Source organism: Pipistrellus hanaki, assembly GCF_964339955.1.
Source record: "Pipistrellus hanaki genome assembly, chromosome: 2".
NCBI classification, from domain to species: Eukaryota; Metazoa; Chordata; class Mammalia; order Chiroptera; family Vespertilionidae; genus Pipistrellus; species Pipistrellus hanaki.
This window is the reverse complement of record NC_140504.1, coordinates 187,088,366-187,109,299: the sequence shown is the minus strand read 5'-3', so window position 1 is coordinate 187,109,299 and position 20,934 is coordinate 187,088,366. Positions and strand designations below refer to the sequence as shown.

General features: G+C 49.9%; 1 protein-coding gene across 2 annotated transcripts; it reads left to right on the top strand.

The window, feature by feature from the left end:
* Window positions 1-12,051: 12,051 nt before the first annotated feature.
* Window positions 12,052-16,962, top strand: RPL11 (ribosomal protein L11). Of its 2 annotated transcripts, none has more exons than XM_084875166.1 (6): window positions 12,052-12,151; window positions 12,912-13,062; window positions 13,876-13,982; window positions 15,238-15,369; window positions 16,338-16,448; window positions 16,884-16,962. In XM_084875166.1, the coding sequence occupies exons 1-6, from the start codon at window positions 12,146-12,148 to the stop codon at window positions 16,911-16,913; spliced, it is 537 nt and encodes a 178-aa protein (XP_084731292.1). In that variant the 5' UTR covers window positions 12,052-12,145; the 3' UTR covers window positions 16,914-16,962. The 2 variants fall into 2 exon arrangements, with proteins under 2 accessions (XP_084731292.1, XP_084731293.1); XM_084875167.1 differs by having other exon boundaries at window positions 12,071-12,151; window positions 12,915-13,062.
* Window positions 16,963-20,934: the final 3,972 nt, after the last annotated feature.

Here is a 20,934-nt window from a genome sequence, read left to right as displayed (position 1 = left end):
CTCTTGTCACACAAAATGTTTAAATAAATTCTTTTTACTTATTTATTTAATCCTCACCCAAGGATATTTTCCCATTGATTTTGAGAGTGAAAAAGAGAGGGAGAGACAGAGAGAAACATTGATGTGAGAGAAACACATGGATACGTTGCCTCCTGCACACACCCCCTTGACCGGAATCAAACCTGGGACCCTTTGGTCCACAGACTGATGCTCTATCCACTGATCCAAACCGGTTAGGGCTAAATACATTTTTTTAAAAATATATTATTTTATTGATATTTTATAGAGAGGAGGAAGGGAGAGAGATAGAGAGCTAGAAACATCGATGAGAGAGAAACATCGACCAGCTGCCTCCTGCACACCCCCTACCGGGGATGTGTCCGCAACCAATGTACATGCCCTTGACCGGAATCGAACCTGGGACCTTTCAGTCTGCAGACCGACGCTCTACCACTGAGCCAAACCGGTTTCGGCTAAATACATTTTTAATAAGTACCCAGATAGTTTTGTGTGTGTGTGTGTGTGTGTGTGTGTGTGTGTGTGTTTTAAAGGGAAGAAAACACAAATACCTATGAGGAGAGAATTGGATACATGAATTGTGGTAGTCATACAAATGCTGGACTACTGTTTTGTTTTTATTATTTATTTATTTATTTATTTATTTATTTATTTTTAAAGAGAGGAAGAGAGAGGGATAGAGAGTTAGAAACATCGATGAGAGAGAATCATCGATCAGCTGCCTCTTGCACACCCCCTACTGGGGATGTGCCCGCAACCAAGGTACATGTCCTTAACAGGAATTGAACCCAGGACCTTTCAGTCCGCAGACCGACGCTCTATCTACTGAGCCAAACTGGTTTCAGCTGGGCTACTGTTTTAAAAAAATAAGTGTTATAGAAAAGATGTGTATAGTCCCTTGACAAGTGAAAAAAAAACAGGCGGTAAAAACAGTTTGCACAGGAGTAAGCCATGTTTGAAAAAAGGAAAAGAAAGAAAACAATAATGGATAACGCTCGCCCATCGAGAACACTAAGAATATCCATGCCAACATGTGAGCAGTGTTTTTCTCCGGGAAATGGAAGCGCAGGTGTCTGTCCCCTTCTTTTGCTTGCTTGTGTCATAAATCAGTGTGTCCCACTCAACTCTCTGCCCGAGGGGAACCTTCTCGCCTCACTGTCCAGTCCGGTGGCCACCAGCCACGTGTGGCTGCCGAGCACTTCACTTCTGTTTAGATATGTTTTCATTGATTTTTTTAGAGAGAGAGGAAGAGGGATAGAGAGATAGAAACATCACTGATCGGCTGCCCCCTGCACGCCCCCACTGAGGACTGAGCCCACACCCCAGGCATGTGCCCTGACCGGGGATCGGCCCAGTGACCTCTTGGTTCATGGGTCAACGCTCAACCCCTGAGCCACGCCACCGGGTGCTACTGAGCACTTTAGAGGTGGCTAGTGAGACTGAGGAATTGACTTTTATATCCCATCTAATTTTAATTAATTTTACTTTTAAAAGCCACGTGCAGGCCCAGCCGGCATGACCGATGCACCAGGAGGTCATGGTTCGATTCCCGGTCAGGGCACATGCCCGGATTATGGACTGGATCCCCATGGTGGGGAGTGCAGGAGGCAACCGATCAGTAATTCTCCATCATCATGGAAGGTTCTATCTCTCTCTCCCTCTCCCTTCCTCTCTGAAATCAATAAAAAGTATATTTTAAATAAAATTTAAAAAAATAAAACAAAAAGCCACGTGCAGTAAGTGGCAACTGCTTGGGGAGCACAATTCTAAGTTGTTTATAAAGAATACACATTGCCCTGACTGGTTTGGCTCAGTGGATAGAGAGCCTGCAGATTGAAGGGTCCCGGGTTCGATTCCGGTCAAGGGCATGCACCTTGGTTGGGGGCACATCCCCAGTAGAGAGTGTGCAGGAGGCAGCTGGTCAATGTTTCTGTCTCATTGATGTTTCTAACTCTCTATTCCTCTCCCTTCCTCTCTATAAAAAAATCAATAAAATATATATATTTTTAAAAAGAATACAGATTGGCCCTGACCAGTTTGCCTCAGTGGATAGAGTGTTGGCCTATGGACTGAAAGGTCCCAGGTTTGGTTCCGGTCAAGGGCACGTGCCTTGGTTGCAGGCACATCTCCAGTAGGGGGTGTGCAAGAGGCAGCTGATGGATCTCGTCGATATTTCTGACTCTCTATCCCTCTCCCTTCCTCTCTGTAGAAGATCAATAAAATATACTTTTAAATAAAATAGAAAAAGCTTGTCTTCTTTTTCCCCTGTTTGTCTGTTCCGTGCTGCAGTGAGCAGCGCTCCTGTGGGGTCTCAGGTGCAGCCGGTGAGGGTGAGGGCTTTGTGAACCGTCAGGTGCTGGAGAGCATTTATGGCCTTGCTCCCTGGCATATGTCATCAGTTTGGCTCCAGTAAATTCTTACAAAATAACCACAAAAACTGTAAAACGCTGTGCTCAGGGTGCTGCTGGGTGCACTGTTCCTCCTCTTGCCCTGGCTCTTTTCCTCTTCCATCCTGGGCTCTGAGAGAGAGCCCTGACCTGAGAGAGCATCTCTGGGCGTTTCTGGAAGGAGGGGGTGGCCTGGGGCCTTCCTTCCCCTGTGCATTCCCTCAGCAGCCCCGTGGGCCTCCCCTGACAGGGCTGCACCTGCCACCAGGTACCTGGGGCGACACCGTACGCCCTGCCGGGCGGCGCTCAGGGTCCAGGCCCGGAGGCGTGGAGGGAGAGTCACAGCTCGGACGGAGGGGGCCCGCATCTGAGCTCCGGCTCACGCTCCCCTGGGCGTGCCATTCGTCTTCCCAGTCTTCCCGCTTCTCTCCCGTAAAAGGGAGAAAACAATGACACGGCCTGCCCATCCACAGGGCTGATCAGGGCTGGGAAAGTCTGCAGAGATGTTCGCGGTCCAAGGTCACGCTCTTCTGGGAGAGTAACAGGAATGACAGCCAGTTCCGATGCCCACCGCAGGCATTAGCTCTGTATATCATAACACACCATCGTTTCTTTTTAAAAAAAAATATATATATATATATATATATATATATATATATATATATATTTTATTAATTTTTTACAGGGAGGAAGGGAGAGGGATAGAGAGTTAGAAACATCGATCAGCTGCCTCCTGCACGCTCTCTACTGGGGATCTGCCCTCAACCAAGACACATGCCCTTAACCAGAATCGAACCCAGGACCCTTCACTCCGCAGGCCGATGCTCTATCCACTGAGCCAAACCGGTCACGGCCACACCATTGTTTCTTGAAGCATCCTTAAAATGTCAACCTTAGAAGGAGCGGCGAAAGTTATCTTTCATCCGTGTGACATTTGTGGATCCCCTACCCTGTTCCCGGCCCCGGTGAGGTAGGGGGTCCGTCTGGAGGTACAGACATGGGTCATGGCCCTTCCCTTGGGACAGCTTCTCCCGGGGACCTTGGTTTCGTGGTGACGGGAGGGTCAGAGAAAGATCGGGAGGAGATTAATAAGAGGCGGAGGGGTGGGGAGAGAGAGTCCAGGAGGGAGAGACGGGATGTGCCAAGGCCCTGAGGTGGGAGCGGGAGAGCACGCCTGAGGCCCGTGTGGCTGAGGCCCGGTGGGTGGAAGGGATGGGTCTCCCCTGTGGCTGGGGAGGGGGCTGGCGGGCCATGCTGGGAGCCAGTGAAGGGCTGAGGGGAGGGGCGGTCAGAGTGGGGGTTCATTCTGGGAAGAGCACTGAAGGGGCAGGGTGGGAGCAGGTTGACTAGGTGACTGATGGGTGGCCGTGGGGATGAGGAGAGGGGCGGAGTTGAGAGCTACAGGGGAGATATGTGACTAGTGTTGGATTTGCCCGGGGGGAGGTGGCAAGAGGGGTGCCGGTGTGCCCAGATCTGTGAAGGAGGAGGGTCTGACTCCAGCTGACTGGAGGGCCTGAGCAGTGCCTTCCGATGGAGCAAATCTCCCCTGGGCTGTGGCATGGGTTGCAGCGCCCCCTGGTGGACAGAAAGGAGGAAGACAGTCTCTATAGTTGAACCCGGAGGCGCAAAACTGTGTGCTTGGGGAGCCCGCCCTGAAACTAACGTTCCTGAAGTCCTGGCCACGAGCCACATCTATTCCAAGTGTTTTACTTCGTCATCTCATGTGACCCCACAACAGCCCTAGGAGGCCGGCGCTGTCATCACTCCCCTGCTAGGGATGAAGATACCGAGGCTCTGCCCTGACCGGTTTGGCTCCGTGGATAGAATGTCGGCCTGCGGACTGAAGGGTCCCAGGTTGGGTCAAGGGCATGTATCTTGGTTGTGGGCACATCCCCAGTACGGGGTGTGCAGGAGACAGCTGATTGATGTCTCTCTCTCATCGATGTTTCTACCTCTCTATCCCTCTCCCTTCCTCTCTGTGAAAAATCAATAAAATATATATTTTTAAAAAGAAAAAGAAATTGAGGTTCAACAGGGTGCAGTGTGGGGATAGGAACCACAGCCAGGCTGCCAGGCTGCCCGTCAGCCATGGTGTCATACGGCTCCTACGGTTTGGGTGCCTGGAGCCGGGAAGAGTTGGGGAGGGGAGAGGGACGAGGCCAGGCCAGAGGGATGGGGACCCAGCCTTCATTACAGCAGAATGGGCAGCACTTTCTTAGCGGGGGGAGGGTAAGACCGGATGTGCTTGTTTGCGAAGCCACTCTGGGACCAGATGGAGGGAGAAAGCCAGGGTGGGGAGACTGAGGCGGGGCAGGGGGGAGGGCAGGAAAGAGGCTGCTGCCACCGCAGAGGGCAGGAGTGTGGGGCCGGAGCAGAGGGCTCCAGGCGGGGTCAGACCCCAGGCAGACAGTTCTAAGATAGAGTCGTCGGTGGCTGGCAGGCGGGAAGTGAGGGGCGAGCAATCACACTTGGGTAAGGGGATGATGCTCTTTATTTCATCCATGCATAGAGCATATTTTTATTGAGCATCTACTGAATGCCATGTCCTGGGCGAAGCGCTGAGGACACAGGGAAGGAAGATAGCGTTGCTAGCCTGAAGAAGCCCAGGAGGAGGTGGGACTTGCTGGGAGAGAAAGGAGGGAAGAGAAGGATGTATTTGGCTGGGGAGGGTGTTGAGTCAGAGGGGCCAAGGGATAGCCAGGTGACAGTGTCCAAAGGGTATTGGATAAAGGGCCTGGACTCTGGAGAGAGGTCAAATTTAAGATACAGGATTTAAAAAACCAAGTCTTGCCGGGACCGGTTTGGCTCAGTGGATAGAGCGCTGGCCTGCGGACTGAAAGGTCCCGGGTTCCATTCCGGGCAAGGGCATGTACCTTGGTTGCGGGCACATCCCCAGTGGAGGGTGTGCAAGAGGCAGCTGATCAATGATTCTCTCTCATCGATGTTTCTAACTCTCTATCCCTCTCTCTTCCTCTCTGTGAAAAATCAATAAAAAAAAAATATTATAAAAAAACAAGTCTTGAGCACAATTTGGTAGGCTTGTTGAAAAGCATTGAATAGTACACTCACAATGAGTACATTTTTATAATATATAGTTGATATCTCATTAAGGCTTAAAATGCAATTAGGGGGGAAAACACCAACAGGTCCCAAGTTTTCAAGGAAAGCATGAAACAAGGAGGAGACGAATATTCCAGACGAGGAGAGAGGGCAGGGGTGAAAGCTGGTGACAGGAGTGGACGTGGCTCAGTCCGGGCAGCTGGGGAGGGTCGGAAGGAGGTATAGCCTGGCTCTCTGGCCAGCTGTACCAGTCGCTGACCCCCTGCGGGGCGTGCAGGGAGCTTTGTATCCCAGATCACATCCAGCCTGCCTGACTCCGGAAGGGGAGACGCCAGCCTGGTTGGACAGACGGGGAAACTGACGTTCAGAGAGGTTAAGCAAGTTACCTAGTCACATTGCCTTTTCAAAGGGATAGAATCGGTCCAGCTGGGTCGATGGACTCCAAACTTCGGGCTCCTAAGGAACATCCCATGAGTTCTGCCACGTGCAACACATGTCCCCACCCAAGCACAGGCAGGCGGCGGCGGGTTGGGGGACCCGGGTGTAAGGAGACCTGGGGTTGAGATACTGGCGTCACCATAGCGCCATCTGCTGGCCAAGAGTGGAAAGACGCTCACTCCCCAGCGTGGCGCACACAATTCTTTTTCTGCCTTTTTCCTCCCAACAGCCCTGGGAGGCCAGTAGGCAGGGAGTGTTGTCTGGCCTCAATTTACCAATGAGGAGACAAGGCTCAGAGAGGAGGAGATTTCTCCAAGACGATTCAGAGAAGCAGAGGAGGAATGTTTGAAATGTTTGCCACACCCCACCTGACCCCAATGTGGACTCAGCCCCCCTGACTGCCCCCCACGGGCAGTTTAGGGGCATCTAGGCCCTCCCTTTCTGACTCACAGGTGGGGGACCAGCTGTCGGCAGTGGCCTGACCTCCCCAGGTGAGTCTGCCTGGCTTTTGTCTGCAGAAGACCTGCAAGGGTCACGGGGTCACGCTGGGTTTGGGCTGGGCGGGAGCCCTTCCCCACTCAGCCAGGCGGCATTTCTCTTTGAGGGATGGCTGCCCTTTCTCCTTCTCCAGCCCCTCGGGGATCTGTGTCTAGGGTTCAGGAAGGAGGGAGGGTATGAGGAGGAGAAAGGAGGCCCAGGTGGAAGGGGGGCAGTTCCCCGGAGGAGGAGAGGCAGGACCCCAGCAGGAGGTAGAGGTGTGGGGTCAGAGCAAGGCCAAGGCGGATGTGAATGACAATGACGGCTGAGCTCCCACTGTTGAGGGGCAGGTGCTTTGTGGCGACATCACCCTTCACCCTCTCAGCCACCCCCAGAGGTGGGGCGGCTTGTGACCCTCCCTCACGGTGGAGGAGCAGCATCAGCGTTCGAGTGATGGGCCCAAGGCCAAGGGTATGAAGCTGGGCTCCGAGCCCAGGAAGTGTGACCCCCAGGAGGAAGAGACTGGTGGAAAGTGGAAAGAAAGGGCCAGCAGGACATTGGAGCAGACAGAGGGAGGGGGAGGGGGAGCAGAGGGGCCTGGGGTCTGGGGTGTGTGCACTGTGTGGGGTTCTTCTCGCTGCTTCTTCCTGGAGGCTTGTGTGTCCCACTCTCTCTTCCTCTCCCCTCCTTCTCTCTCGCTCCCTCCCTCCCTCCCTCTGGACTGGCTTTCTCCACTCGGTGGCCACCACCCACTCCACCTTCTCCCAGCTCAGTCTCAGCCGCCTGCAGAGACTCACCATCATGGACCTTAAATCCCCAAACCAGGTTCCTGTTGGAGAGAGTGTGAACTGCTGGGTCTAATAAGATGTTGACCCTTGGATGTGAGGGCGATCTGGCTGCGACATCTGTCACCCCATTGATCGCCAGGGTTGATTCGGCTGATCTGGCTGGCTAGGCGGGTGTCCCCCTCCTCCCTCACTGATCCACGTGCGTCCCTCCCGGAGCTGCGCGCTCGGTCGAAGAGGACGACTTTCCCCCAAGAGGAGAGGACCGGTCTTCGGTCAAGGGTATACGAGTAGCTGCGCTCCCCTGCTAGAACCTCCAAACAAGCTCTCAAAATGTTGACCCTTAAATGTACAGTAAGCCCTAGCCGGCTCGGCTCAGCAAGTCACCGCTCACTGGAGGGCCAATGAGCTCATCCAAGCTCCTCTCGTAGGCAGGGGAAACGGAAAGAGTTGAGAAGTTTGAGTTTTCTGAGAAGTGGGGGTAGAGGTGACCGAAATGGAATCCAGAGCTCACGGAATTGAACCCAGATGGTCAGAGTGTGGCCTCACCTTGTCTAATCGCTGCCCACATTTTATAAAGGAGAAACACAGTCCTGGGGTCTGGGGTTTGTCCCAGGCAGCCCCGCCAATCAGTGACAGAGCTGGACCCAGAACTCAGGCCTCCTGGCACCACGGCTCAGCCTCAAGGTTTCAGAAGGCCAGACCCAACTCCTCCGAGAGCTGCGTTGTCCCTGAGAACTTCCTGTTGATGGCGATGTCCTAATCCGGGGGGCATGTATGTATAAATTTAAAATATATTTTTCTAGTGTTTTAAAAATATATTTTTATTGATTTCAGAGAGAAAGGGAGAGGGAGAGAGAGAGATAGAAACATCAATGATGAGAGAGAGAGAATCACTGATCGGCTGCCTCCTGCACACCCTCCACTGGCATGTACCATTGACCAGAATTGAACCTGGGACCCTTCAGTCCACAGGCCAATGCTCTATCCACTGAACCAAACCAGCTAGAGCTATTTTTCTAGTTTAACTGCGAATCGAGGCCACAATCCAGGCATGTGCCCTGACCAGGAATCAAACCATGATCTCCTGATTCATAGGTTGATGCTCAACCACTGAGCCACTCTGGCTAGGCAATAAAACAAAACAAAAAAATATATATATATATTTTTAAAAGCTGCCATAAGCCTCTTGGTAAATAAACCTTTGCATGTGTTCCCAATACTTTAATTAGAATAAGTTCCTAATGAAACAAAGGGTAGACATTGTTTTGGAATCTTCGGGCACATACTGCCCAATTGCCCTTGAGAAAGGTGAGTTCCTTCGGATGGCGGTTGAACAGCCTCACGCTGGCACTGTCCTTGGTGCTGAGGGTTCTGCAGAGGCAGGTGCGGCTCTGCTCAGGGCACTCCGTCTTGCTGGGGGCGGGCAGGGTGTAACAGAGTGGACAGCGGCAGATGCCAAGAGAACGCTAACGAGGGGTGAAGGCATGGCATGAGAGTTACTTTCTATCAGGTGGCTCAGGGACCTCTCCTATCATGACATGAACACAGAAACCTGGAGCGCTGGTGCCCAGCTCCCCAGCCCTGAGCAGCATCACCCATTTCAGTCAGTGAGGTAGAGGGCCTGAGGGTGATGTCCTTTGGAGAGTGTATTAAGCACCCACTATGTTCTGGATGCTGGAAAGAAAACAAAGCCTCAGGTCAGCGGACTAGATAGCGTTAGGGTTTAGACTCAGCTCTCAAGAAATGCCAAGTCCCTCAAACGAATGGAAGAACTCGTCCTCACTGAGGAGGCGGGGGTTCGGATGGGGAATTGACCTCATTATCAACTTCTGGCTTGGGCCTTGGGAAACCTACTTCTGACCCTCAATTATCCCCTCTGTAAAAAGAGGAAATAGCCCTAACCGGTTTGGCTCAGTGGATAGAGCATTGGCCTGCGGACTGAAGGGTCCCGGGTTCGATTCTGGTCAAGGGCATCATGTACCTTGGTGGTGGGCATATCCCCAGTAGGGGGTGTGCAGGAGGCAACCGATGGATGTTTCTCTCTCATCGATGTTTCTATACCTCTTCCTTCCTCTCTGTAAGAAAATCAATAAAATATATTTTTAAAAAGAGGAAATACTCTCACTTATTCTTACAAGTTTGAATTATTTATATAAAAATGCTTACTAAATTTTTCCAAGGCCTAGCTCCCCACCTGCCCCCACTTTGGAGAGTTGAGTATTAGTAGAAAGGGTAGCTTTCTTCTTTGGGCCACCAGTTTTTGAGTCCAGAGACCAGGAGTGCTGTGTGAGGTTTCTGCGCTGCACAGTCTGCTTCCCACCCAGGGGGGAAGGTCTCCTTTCTGGAGCCCTCTCCCCGGCCCCAAGGCCTTTCCCCCCTCCTTCCAGCCCTCCCCCCAGGGCAGCCACCGCCCTCCCTCCTCAGAGGGCCTCACCTAGGACTGAGCGACTGACCCACCGCTGTGGATTTTGCTGTGTGTGGCCCAGGACACCCCTCCCAGTCCTGCCTTTTACTCCTAGTTCTGAGGAAGAGGCCGGGGTTTCCCTTGGCACCGATGGGACACAGAGGTCCAAAGTAGAAAGGTTTGCTGGAAAGGAGACATCCATCGGGATTCTGAGGGTCTACCCGACCCCAGGCCCCGGTGCTGGCCAGTCCTGCTGCTCTGATGGCCAGGCCACCCTCTTGGCCCTGAACTTGGTTCTTCCTGTACCTCTTCTGTCCTGTGTTTCCGGTGGACGGGTGTGCCCTCTGTCAGGGTGAAGATGATGTCTCTGATGGGCTTTGGCTGGGGCTTTCAGAGGGATAAATACAATGTCTGCTTTAAAAGCATGCATATTGCCCTGGCTGGTTTGGCTCAGTGGATAGAGCGTCCACCTGTGGACTGAAGGGTCCCGGGTTCAATTCTGTTCAAGGGCACAGGCCTGAGTTTTGGGCTCCATCCCCAGTGGGGGATGTGCAAAAGGCAGCTGATCAGTGATTCTCTCTCATCATTGATGTTTCTATCTATCTCTTCCTCTCCCTTCCTCTCTAAAATCAATAAAAAATATATTTAAAAAAATAAAATAAAAGCATGCATATTATGCACTGTCCTACTAAAAGTCATTTCCCTGCCCTGACCGGTTTAGCTCAGTGGATAGAGCATCGGCCTGCGGACTGAAGGGTCCCTGGTTTAATTCCGGTCAAGGGCATGTACCTTGGTTGCAGTCACATCCCCAGTAGGGGGTGTGCAAGAGGCAGCTGATCAATGTTTCTTACTCTCTCTCCCTCTCCCTTCCTCTCGGTAAAAAAAATCAATAAAATATATTTTTAAAAATATATATTTTTTATTGATTTCAGAGAGGGAGAGAGAGATAGAAAACACCAATGATGAGAGAATCATTGATCAGCTGCCTCCTACTGGGGACTGAGCCCATAACCCGGCATGTGCTGAACCCGGGACCCTTCAGTCTGCAGGCCAACACTGTCCACTGAGCCAAACCTGCCAGAGCCAAACTATTTTCTTAACTTCACTCTGACAATTTGAGAGTCAGAGAAGTTGCATCAATTCCTATGTATACTTCACTTAGATTCCCTAAATCTTAATTGGACCACATTTGCTTTATCCTTTTCCCTCTAAGTACAATATGTTTTCCAGAACCATTTGAGAGTAAGCCACAGTTATGGTGCTGCTTTACCCCAAACCGAATGTGTAATTCTTAAACCCAAGGGTATTTTCCTATGGAACCAAGGTTAAGGAATCAGAACTAGGGCTTTGCCAGTAAATTAACATGGGTGCATTGCGAAGTCTACAGACGTCATTCAGATTTTGTCAGTTATCCCCGAAACATGCTTCACAGCAAAAGAAAACCCAGGATCATGTGTTTGCGTTCAGTTGCCTCTTCATTCCAAGGTTTGAAGCAGCCCCTCCTTCGGCTCTGCCCTCTCCTGGAGGTCTGGCTGAGGCCCCAGCTCTGGGTGAGCCAGTGGCTGCTGAGGGAGGAGGCTTGAAGGGAGGCCTTTTCCCTCCTCCATCGGACCAGCTTCCCAGAGTGCCCTTTTGTCCCAACGGATGGATCAGAGAGAGCCTAGGGGGCCTCTATCTCCCCTCTAGCGAGGAATTATGGCAGCATAAGGAAGCGGCTCGGCTCCTTTCCCACCAAAGTCCTCTAAGTTCCTCTTTCCCCGTTGGTTCCTGTTAAAGGAACTGGCTGACTCCAGGTCAGCTCCTGCCTGGAATATGGATCCTGGCAACCTCTTGGGTCCTGCTGCCAAGGATTTAGTATAAGTCAGGGGTCTTACAGTCAGGTTTGGAGACCTCCTCTATCAGAAACTGATTTATAAGCAGTCTTGGTGTTTGCAGGTGACCCTCCCTTAATTGTATATCGTGTATAACACTTTTTGGGGGGTTGCTTGGATACAGTAGGGTTATAGTAATAACAAGACTAGTAACCACTTATTGTGGACTTACTATACGCTCTACACAGTTATCTCATTTAATGTTCACAATATCATGTACCCATTTTAAAGATAAGGAAAACTGAGGTTGAAGGAGGTCTAATTAGTAGCCTGTCCAAGGGCATATAGCTATTAGCTAGCCAAGACAGGACTACATCTGCCTGTCTTCACAGCTCAGGACTCAAGCCACTCTGTTCTAACTGTATAAATGTCCTTTGTTGTAGAATAAATTATTTGCTTCATAATGTGTGTAATTGATTTAATGTAGTTCTGGCTGTTTCATCACGCAAGACCCCCCAGGCCCTGAAACTGGGCCGGGGGAGGAGGAGGGCCGGGAAGCTCCAGTAAAACCCAGTCTGGAAGCTTTCAAAACGGGAAACTCGTGGTCCTCCAGCGTTGCCTGCAGTGACCACTAGGGGGAAGCCGACGCCACGCCGCGCCTCTCTCTCTCCCTCTTCTCTCTGGTTAGCGTGGGAAAGAGCCCGCCTCCTGTCCCATAAGGCCCTGCTCCGGAAACTTCACTCTCTCTTCCTGTCTCTCATCATGGCGGTGAGTAACCGAGGCCCGGGCTAGCTTCCCTTCATCCGCCTCCATCCGCGGACGGCCGAGCCCCCGAGGGCTGCCTCGCCCGCAGCCCGAGGAGGACGGAGTCGTCGCTGCTCAGCCGTCCCGAAACTTCGGAGCCCTGCGGCCCGAGAGCGCGGAGCCGGCCCCCGGCGCCTCCCTCACGTCCTCCTCGGAGCCAGCGGGGGCAGCCGCCCGGAGGCCCCGAAGCACGGGCCCTGGGCTGCCCGCGGGAGCGAGCGGCTCGAACGAAGGGGGCCGCTCCGGCTTCCGACCCCGAGGACCTGGGGCTTGGCGGGTGCTGGGGACCCCGGCCGGGACCTCCGCACGGGGAGGGCCGGCCTTTTGCCGCAGCCTCGGCGCTGCTTCCGAGTGGGTTGCGGGACCCGGCACCAGCACGTGCTTCCCGTTTCCTTAACAGCTAAATCCTATATTTTCTTTCCCCCTATCGGCCTTATAATGGGGCGCTCCCCGTCACCCTACATGTCGGGCCCCTGGGGGAGGTTCACCCTCAGTGTCTATAACCTTGGTCCTCGGGGCCTGCCCGGCGTTTCTCTCCCCTCTGCCGCGCGTGGCGGAAGGAACAAGGCCCCGAGCTGCCTCCCGGACGCGCACGGGGACGGATGCTCAGGGCCCGGGGCTTCCGGCAGGAGGGGGGCTGATCGGAGGGAAACGTGCAACGTGGAGGAAGAGCGCTCGCAGCTGCGGCGGCTGCGGGCGGTGACCCTGCGCCCCCTGTTCACAGCAGGACCAAGGGGAGAAGGAGAACCCCATGCGGGAACTGCGCATCCGCAAGCTCTGCCTCAACATCTGCGTGGGGGAGAGCGGGGACAGGCTGACGCGGGCGGCCAAGGTGCTGGAGCAACTCACGGGCCAGACCCCGGTCTTCTCCAAAGGTGAGTGGCGGCGCGGAGGGGGCTGGAGGCCGGGCAGCCTGGGCGTGTAACTCCCCTGCTGCCCAGCCTTTTGAGCTCCCGATTTGAAAGGGACACCTGACCTCCGCCTAACCCAAAGAGTGTCTCCCTTTTAGGGTTGGTTGTGGCGTTTGGACTACAAGGTTTTCATGGGAGCAGAGATGAGGACTAGCCCAAGCGAAGATTTTTTTTTTTTTTTTTTTTTTCTCCAAGAAAGGGATGGGGCAGAGGGAAACGCTGGGGAGGCAGTAAATGGTATTAGGCCTGATTAGCAGGTAGGGTTATGTAGGCGACATTGAGAACAGGGTAAAGTTGTGTTGCTTTAAGATAGTGGAATATGGCAAGTCCTCGGGTTCAAATCCCACCTCTTATTGCCAACTGTGATCTTAGACACGTTAGTCTCTCAGAACCTCATCTGTAAAATGGGGATGACTGTCCATTAAGGTTTTAGCAAACATTAGCTATCGTTGTCCTCATGTTTCATTTTTTGTAGAACACAGTGGTCACCCTCCTTTCTAGGGGCCTATTCTGGTTGTGGGCTTGCCTTCCTGGGACCTTGACATTACCACTGAGCTCTTAATGGCTTAAGGGTGGCTGAGTGACTTGGAGTTGGAAAAGTCTGTGTTTCACATGAAACCAATGAAAAGGTGGCGGTGACACTGGTTAGAAGACCACCCCTCCGAGTGTGGCCTGATCCTTAGTGTCTCTCTGGAGTGAGGGAGATGATGTTCTGGGGAATGGGCAGTGGGAGTGTGACAGCCCCTGACTGGCTCCCTGGTGCTCCCCGGCCTGCAGCCAGGTACACCGTCAGATCCTTTGGCATCAGGAGAAATGAGAAGATTGCTGTCCACTGCACAGTCCGCGGGGCCAAGGCAGAAGAAATCTTGGAGAAAGGTCTAAAGGTGAGGTCCATCTCGTCATGGGGTGATGCTAACGAGCACCAGTTTAACACGTTCCTTTTTTTAAAAGTATAATTAGCACAACTTTGCATTAATTTCATGTGTACAGTATGCTATTCGTTGAAATTACCACAGTAAATCTGACTATCACCCGTCACTGTACATTAAAAAACAATTTTTTCTTGTGATGAGAACTTTTAAGATTTACTGTTAGCAACTTTCAAATCTGCGAGGTATAACTGGAAGTTTGTCCTAGACCCTCCCTCTTCACACATCTCTCTCTCCCTCTCTCTCTCTCTCTCTCTCTCTTACACACACACACACACACACACACACAGCAACCACCACCAATCTTTTTTTTGTGCTTGTTTGTGGTTTTTTTTTTTTGAATCTAGGAGTTTTGTTTTTTAGATTCCATCTGTAAGTGAAATGATGGTGTTTCTCTGTCTAATTTATTTCATTTAGCCTAATACTCTCAAGGTCCTTGGCATTATTTCAGATGGCAAGGTTTCTTTTTTTATGGCTGAGTAGTATTCGTGTGTGTGTGTGTGTACACCACATATTGATCCATTCATCCCCTACTGAACACTTAAGTTGTTTTCATATCTTGACTATTGTAGATAATGCTATACAGCGAACATAGGGTTGCATGTCTTAATTTTTTTTTTTTTTTTTTTTGGAAAACCATACTGATTTCCATAGTGGCTGCACATTCCCACCATCAGAGCACAAAAAGTTCCCTTTTCTCCATATCCTGACAACATATCTTTTTTATAATAGCCATTCTGCCTGGTGTGAGATGTTATTCCATTGTGGTTTTGATCTGCTTTCCCCTAAGGAGAGGAAGGGAGGGGGGTGGGGAATCTTTATTTGTTGCTGCACCTGTTCAGGCACTCATTAATTCTTGTATGTGTTCTGACTGGGGATCGAACCTGCAACCTTTGTGTAAGGGGTCGACACTATAACCAACTGAGCTGCCCAGCCAGGGTCATCTGTATGTCTGAACTTCTAAAGGATTCGTCCTGCATTTGGCAGAGTTAAACCACACTCTGATGTTTCCCTGGGTCTTTCCCTGCGCTTGGGAGGTGGGAAAGTTCTGTGAAATCCCTGGTTGGGGTGGGATTTGGTGAAGTGGAGAAACCAGATTTTGTTTCTGGTCAGATTGCATTTCTGGGGTGCTGAGTGGCACAAGCCAAGTTCATTATTTGGGGGGAATTTGGGTTGACAAGAAGTGTGATTGCTACGTTTATCTCCTCAGGTGCGAGAATACGAATTACGGAAAAATAACTTCTCAGATACTGGAAACTTTGGTTTTGGGATCCAGGAACACATCGACCTGGGGATCAAGTATGACCCGAGCATTGGTATCTACGGCCTGGACTTCTATGTGGTATGGATATCTGGTCTTTTCCGCTTCTCTGGAGGACGTGGAATCGCTGCTCCTTCATCTCGTGTGCTGTTATGTTCAGGTGTTGGGTTGGAACTTGAGTGTTGTCTGCCTTTGTCTTCTCTCCCTTTGGAAGATGTGCCTCACTTGTGCCGTGTTTAGGGATGCAGCACGGACCTAGACTGACAAGGTCATTGCTGGTGTGAAGCTTAAAGTCTAGGATCTAGCAGCCATCAATATGGCTGTAGGATGGAGCAAGAAACAAGGTCATCCAGCCACTGGATTGAAAATTTGAGAGCGAGCATTGGGCGCCTCATTGGCATTTGGGTTGGCTGCACTGAGGCTCTTTCCCGCTCCTTCCCCTCAGCCCCTGCGGGAGGGCGGCTCCCATCCAGAGCGCAGGTTTGGTGATGTGGCTGGTTTGTGTCAGATGGGATTCCATTTGTGTTACTGTTATGCTTTGGTCCAATATCAAACTAAATAGCAAAAACCAGAAGTCCTGACTAGTGTGGAGCCTGAAGGATGGCAGCACCCTGTCGGATTTGGATATCCAAACAGTAATGAGAATCCGGTGCTCGTTGGGAATCAGGGACCAGCAATTCTAATTTAAGAAGGACTTGGCATTGAAGTGGAAGGAGAGAAATAAAACTATTTCTTTGTAACTTCTCAGAATTTTAAATATAATACATATGTAGTAAGATTGTCCTTAATATTACTTTTAAAAATTGGGAAGCAGTGGTGGAGAATCCTTGGCTGCCACTGGAAGGGAGGTGGGGAAGAGGGCAGGTGCAGCCAAGTTCACCCTCCAAACCAAACCTATAGTGTGTGTGGTGGTGTGTTGTCCAGGGTGCTGCTATCTGTTCCAGAATTACTGGGCCACCAGGTGACTTGAGCGATCTCCAGTGTGTGAGTCTTGTCTGTCCGCTGTGACTCTGAGCTGGCTAGGTGACTGTTGGTTATTCCTGGGACAGGTGCTGGGTAGGCCAGGTTTCAGCATCGCAGACAAGAAACGCAGGACAGGCTGCATTGGGGCCAAACACAGAATCAGCAAAGAGGAGGCCATGCGCTGGTTCCAGCAGAAGGTAAAGCTGATTTATCTCAGGTGACATGGAGGAATGTGGTGAATGGAGTTGGGATTTGGGGGTGTAAAATCAGCCACCAATTGGCTGGCAGCTTCTTTGAAGATAGAATATTTGAGCAGCTTGGCAAGTGGGGGCTTCCAGGGTTAATGGTTTAAAAGAACGCCCAGAATCAGGCCTTTCTGATTCTCCACCCCATCAATGCTGATAGCTCGGAGGGTGGGAAAACGGCTCTCCGAAGAGCCCCTTCTTCTTGGGATATAGTGCAGTTGAGCACAGTGTAGCAAACTGGCCAGTTTCCTGTTTGGTTCAGAGTGGGTATGGGATTCGGAGCAAAATCCATGTATTAGATTTGACTCCTCAATGAAACAATAGCCATTGCTGCGATCTTTGCTGTTGCCTCCTGTTCTGAAAAAAAAAAAATTTCTTCTCTTTCAGTATGATGGCATCATCCTTCCTGGCAAATAAATTCCCGTTTCTATGCAAAAGGCCAATAAAATGTTTTCAGTGAAATGTACGTTACTGTGTGTGTTCTGTGAAAGGAGCCTGGCCATATTCAAGTCCCTGGACCTCAAGCCATTAAAGCTTCGATGGGAATAGCTGGTAACAACCCTGTCCTGCTTCCGGCAGGTCTAAGCCCGAGCTTTACAGCATCGCCTGTGCTCGCCACACCCTTGGTGACAGGCTGTGGTGCAGCAGCCCCAGGAGACTGGGTTTAGAGGGGAAGGTGATTGGGGCTGGGGTCAGAGCCTTGATTAAAGGTAGGGTGGTGTTTCCATGTTCCGGGAGGCCCCCCTCACTCAGGGTTCTGTTCTTTAGGGGTTTCACTGACGCTGATGCCTGGTGAAGGGGTTACAGGCTTCGGTGTGATGCTTGGGATTAAATTTTGGTTTAACTGTTCAGACTCTGTTTTCCTTTAAAACGAGAGTCTATAAGGTTGTTAAGAGGCAATATAAGGAGGGAGGAGGGTAGCCTTTGAAGCAAGTTTTCTGGATTGATTCCCACCGTCTTCTAGGAGTGTTAACCTTAAGCACGTTAATCCCTGCCTTAGTTTTCTCATCTGTCATGGAGGCGATAGTAATGTCCCTCAGAGGCTAATGAATTAGTAGTTGTAGAATGTCTAGATTGGGCCGAAACCGGTTTGGCTCAGCGGTAGAGCGTAGGTCTGTGTACTGAAAGGTCCCAGGTTCGATTCCGGTCAGGGGCATGTACATTGGTTGCGGGCACATCCCCGGTAGCGGGTGTGCAAGAGGCAGCTGGTCGGTGTTTCTCTCTCATCGACGTTTCTAGCGCGCGCTCTCGCGCGCGCGCTCTCTCTCTCTCTTTCTCTCTCTCTCTCTCTCTCTCTCTCTCTCTCTCTGTAAGAAAAATCAATAAAATATATTTAAAAAAAGAATGTCTAGACTGGTACCAGGTATATGGTGCTCAAAAGGAATAGGTGTTAATGGATGAGAAATGTTTCTCATAATCAGTTTGCTCCCCCTTTAGTGTGAAAGGGGAACTTTCTTGCCTGTATATTTCCAGGTCACTGAAGCAGTGACATTCAAAAGCCACCATTTCTCTCTAACCTACTCTCTTGTGACTTAACAAGTTCATTTGTCCTTGGACCACCTTTTCATGGTGCTGTAATGTTAGCTGTCTTCACAGATACATTAAAACCCACAGATTAGTTGGTGAGCCTAGTTTTTTATGAAAATGTGACTTATCTTGTTTTCCTGATAAAGTCTTCTTACCCAATAAGACCAGATCCAGTTGACTACAGGGAAGAATCATGAAATACGTTGCCATATACATTTTATTTCATTTAAAATATATTCAACTGCTTCTCAATCTTTTACTGTAGGGCCAGGGCTATCATCTTGTAAACAGAATGAGAACTTGTGCAGGGGTCTTGATTCTTGTAATTCAGCTTTATTTTTTATAGGGGAGCCTCATTCATTTTAGCTTCTATAATTATAGTAACAACTGAAATGAATGTTTTCTTTAAAAATATATTGATTTTTCTTACAGAGAGGAAGGGGGAGAGAGAGATAGAGAGCTAGAAACGTCCATGAGAGAGAAACATCGACCAGCTGCCTCTTGCACACCCCCTACCGGGGATGTGCCCGCAACCAATGCACATGCCCCTGACGGGAATCGAACCTGGGACCCTTCAGTCCACAGACCAGACGCTCCACCGCTGAGCCAAACCGGTTTCGGCTGAAATGAATATTTTTTAGAACAAATTCTTGGTGAATAGCTACGGTATTGGGTGCTAGCTGCTATGGGAGGTTGCATGTTGTACAGATGAGATGGAGGAGAGCATTTGCCAGTTTTATCTAAAAGCACTTCAGAAATATGGACAGTGGCAGTCCCTCTACTGCTGTCCTTGTGCATGTTAGTGATAGTGCTTTGCTCTATCTGTATGTTTTTATGTTTGTATTACTATTTAATTTTAACACTATAAGCCTGCCTACCCTTCATTAGGTCCTGCTGTATTCTCAGTTGAATTAATTTCTGTTTTAAAATTAAACTTCCTGGGCTCCTGGCACATTGAAAAAATAACTCTTGGGAGTTCAGAGATCTAGCTGGGTTCCAGTGCTAGCTCCAGCTATATTTTAAGTGAGTCATGAAACATCTTGGGGACTGGAGCGAGTGGGGTACTTCCCTATCCAGTTTAGAGCAGATAGTACCAGGAAGGCTTACCCTCTGTTCTGGTTAGAAGCTTGGTTCCAAAAAGATGTAACACTGGGCTCCACAGCATTGATATTTTGGGTCGAGCTGCTAGAAGTTGGATGGGATCACCTGGGAATTGTTGAAACTCTTGGGCCCTGACTCAGACCTCTACTGTATTAGGACTTGAAATTGTGTGAGCATGCATATGTTGTTTTGAACTGTTAGGTAGAAAATATCATAATAACTTTATGCCAGGTTACTATTTTAATTTTATTTATAGATTTTCTAGCAAGGGGAAAGGAGAGAGAGAAACATCTGCTTTTTGTTTCATTTATTTATGCATTCATTGTTAGATTATTGTACAATATATGCCCTGACCAAGGATTGAACCTGCAACTTTGGCATATTGGGATGACACTAACCAACTGAACTACCCGGCCAGGTGCCAAATAATTTGAATCAAAAGTCACACATTGGGCCAAAACCGGTTTGGCTCAATGGATAGAGCGTCGGCTTGGGGACTGAAGGGTCCCAGGTTCGATTCCGGTCAAGGGCATGTACCTTGGTTGCGTGCATATCCCCAGTAGAGGGTGTGCAAGAGGCAGCTGATCGATGACTCTCTCATCGATGTTTCTAACTCTATCTCTCTCTCCCTTCCTCTCTGTACAAAATCAATAAAATATATTTAAAAAAAAAAAAAAGTGTAGGACATAGAGCCTTATCTGTGTGACCAGCACTGAAGGTCAGGAACGTCCGTTCCATAGAACTGCCCCAGTAGAGGTGTGTGTGTGTGTGTATGTAAAACATTAAAAAATATATATATTTTTATTGCTTTCATAGAGGGAGATGAGAGAATCATTGGCTGCTTCTTGCATGCCACCCATTGGAGACCTGAACCCCCAACCCAGGCATGTGCCCTTGACCTTTCAGTCTGCAGGCTGATGCTCTATCCATGGAACCAACCCAGCTAGGGCTTTTTATCCTGTTGACCTGGTCCTCTGACCAGTATCTGTAAAATCCTTGCATAATGTCTTCAAACTAAGATGGTGTGGTATAGTTGAAAGAATGCTAAGCTGGAAAAATCAGAGTTCTCACTTCTCTGCTTTTTCTATTAGAATTGTGACAAGGAAGTTAACAAAGCAAATTGCAGCTTTCCGGGTTCTTCAGAGCAGGCTGGACTGCTGGATTTTGTGTATAACCATTTTTCCTGCAGTTTTACCACCTGCTAATCCCAATCTGTCAAACTTCACACATGCTGAGGTGCTTTAGCCACTGGTGTGTAAAGACCACAACGAGTAGGCTGCCAGAGGTCTGAGTCCTGAAGGGTGAAGGCCCAGGCTTCCTAGGTGAATGGTGAGGTTGGGGCCCAGAAAACACAAATAGTTTAAGCTGCCAGCCGCTAGGGACCTAGCTGGTGCCTGGGGCTATGGAACCACTTTCAGAGCAGCTTGTTATGGAAACTCAGTTTGTGGTTGTCAAAGGGGAATCCAACCTCAGGCACCCGGGGGCACCAGGAGGACTTGAACTTGACTATGTTCAAGATGTAGGTACGGGAAGCTTGAGGCACAAATACAGATGGATTGTTTTCACAGGTCTGAACAAGGAGGAGTGTGATTGTACCGATTGAGGAACTTAATTTGCTTTTAAAATGTGTAATTATATTTGTCACTTGCTTTTATTTGCTCTGCTATAAATGTCCCTTACCTAGTCTGAAAGTTGCTTGAAAGGCAAAGGCATTCAACAATTTAAGCAGAAATGATGTTCAAGACTCCCTCAGTGACCCTGGTGAACATAATGCTTTGATAAGTCAAACCTTTTAACATCTTGTTGATAG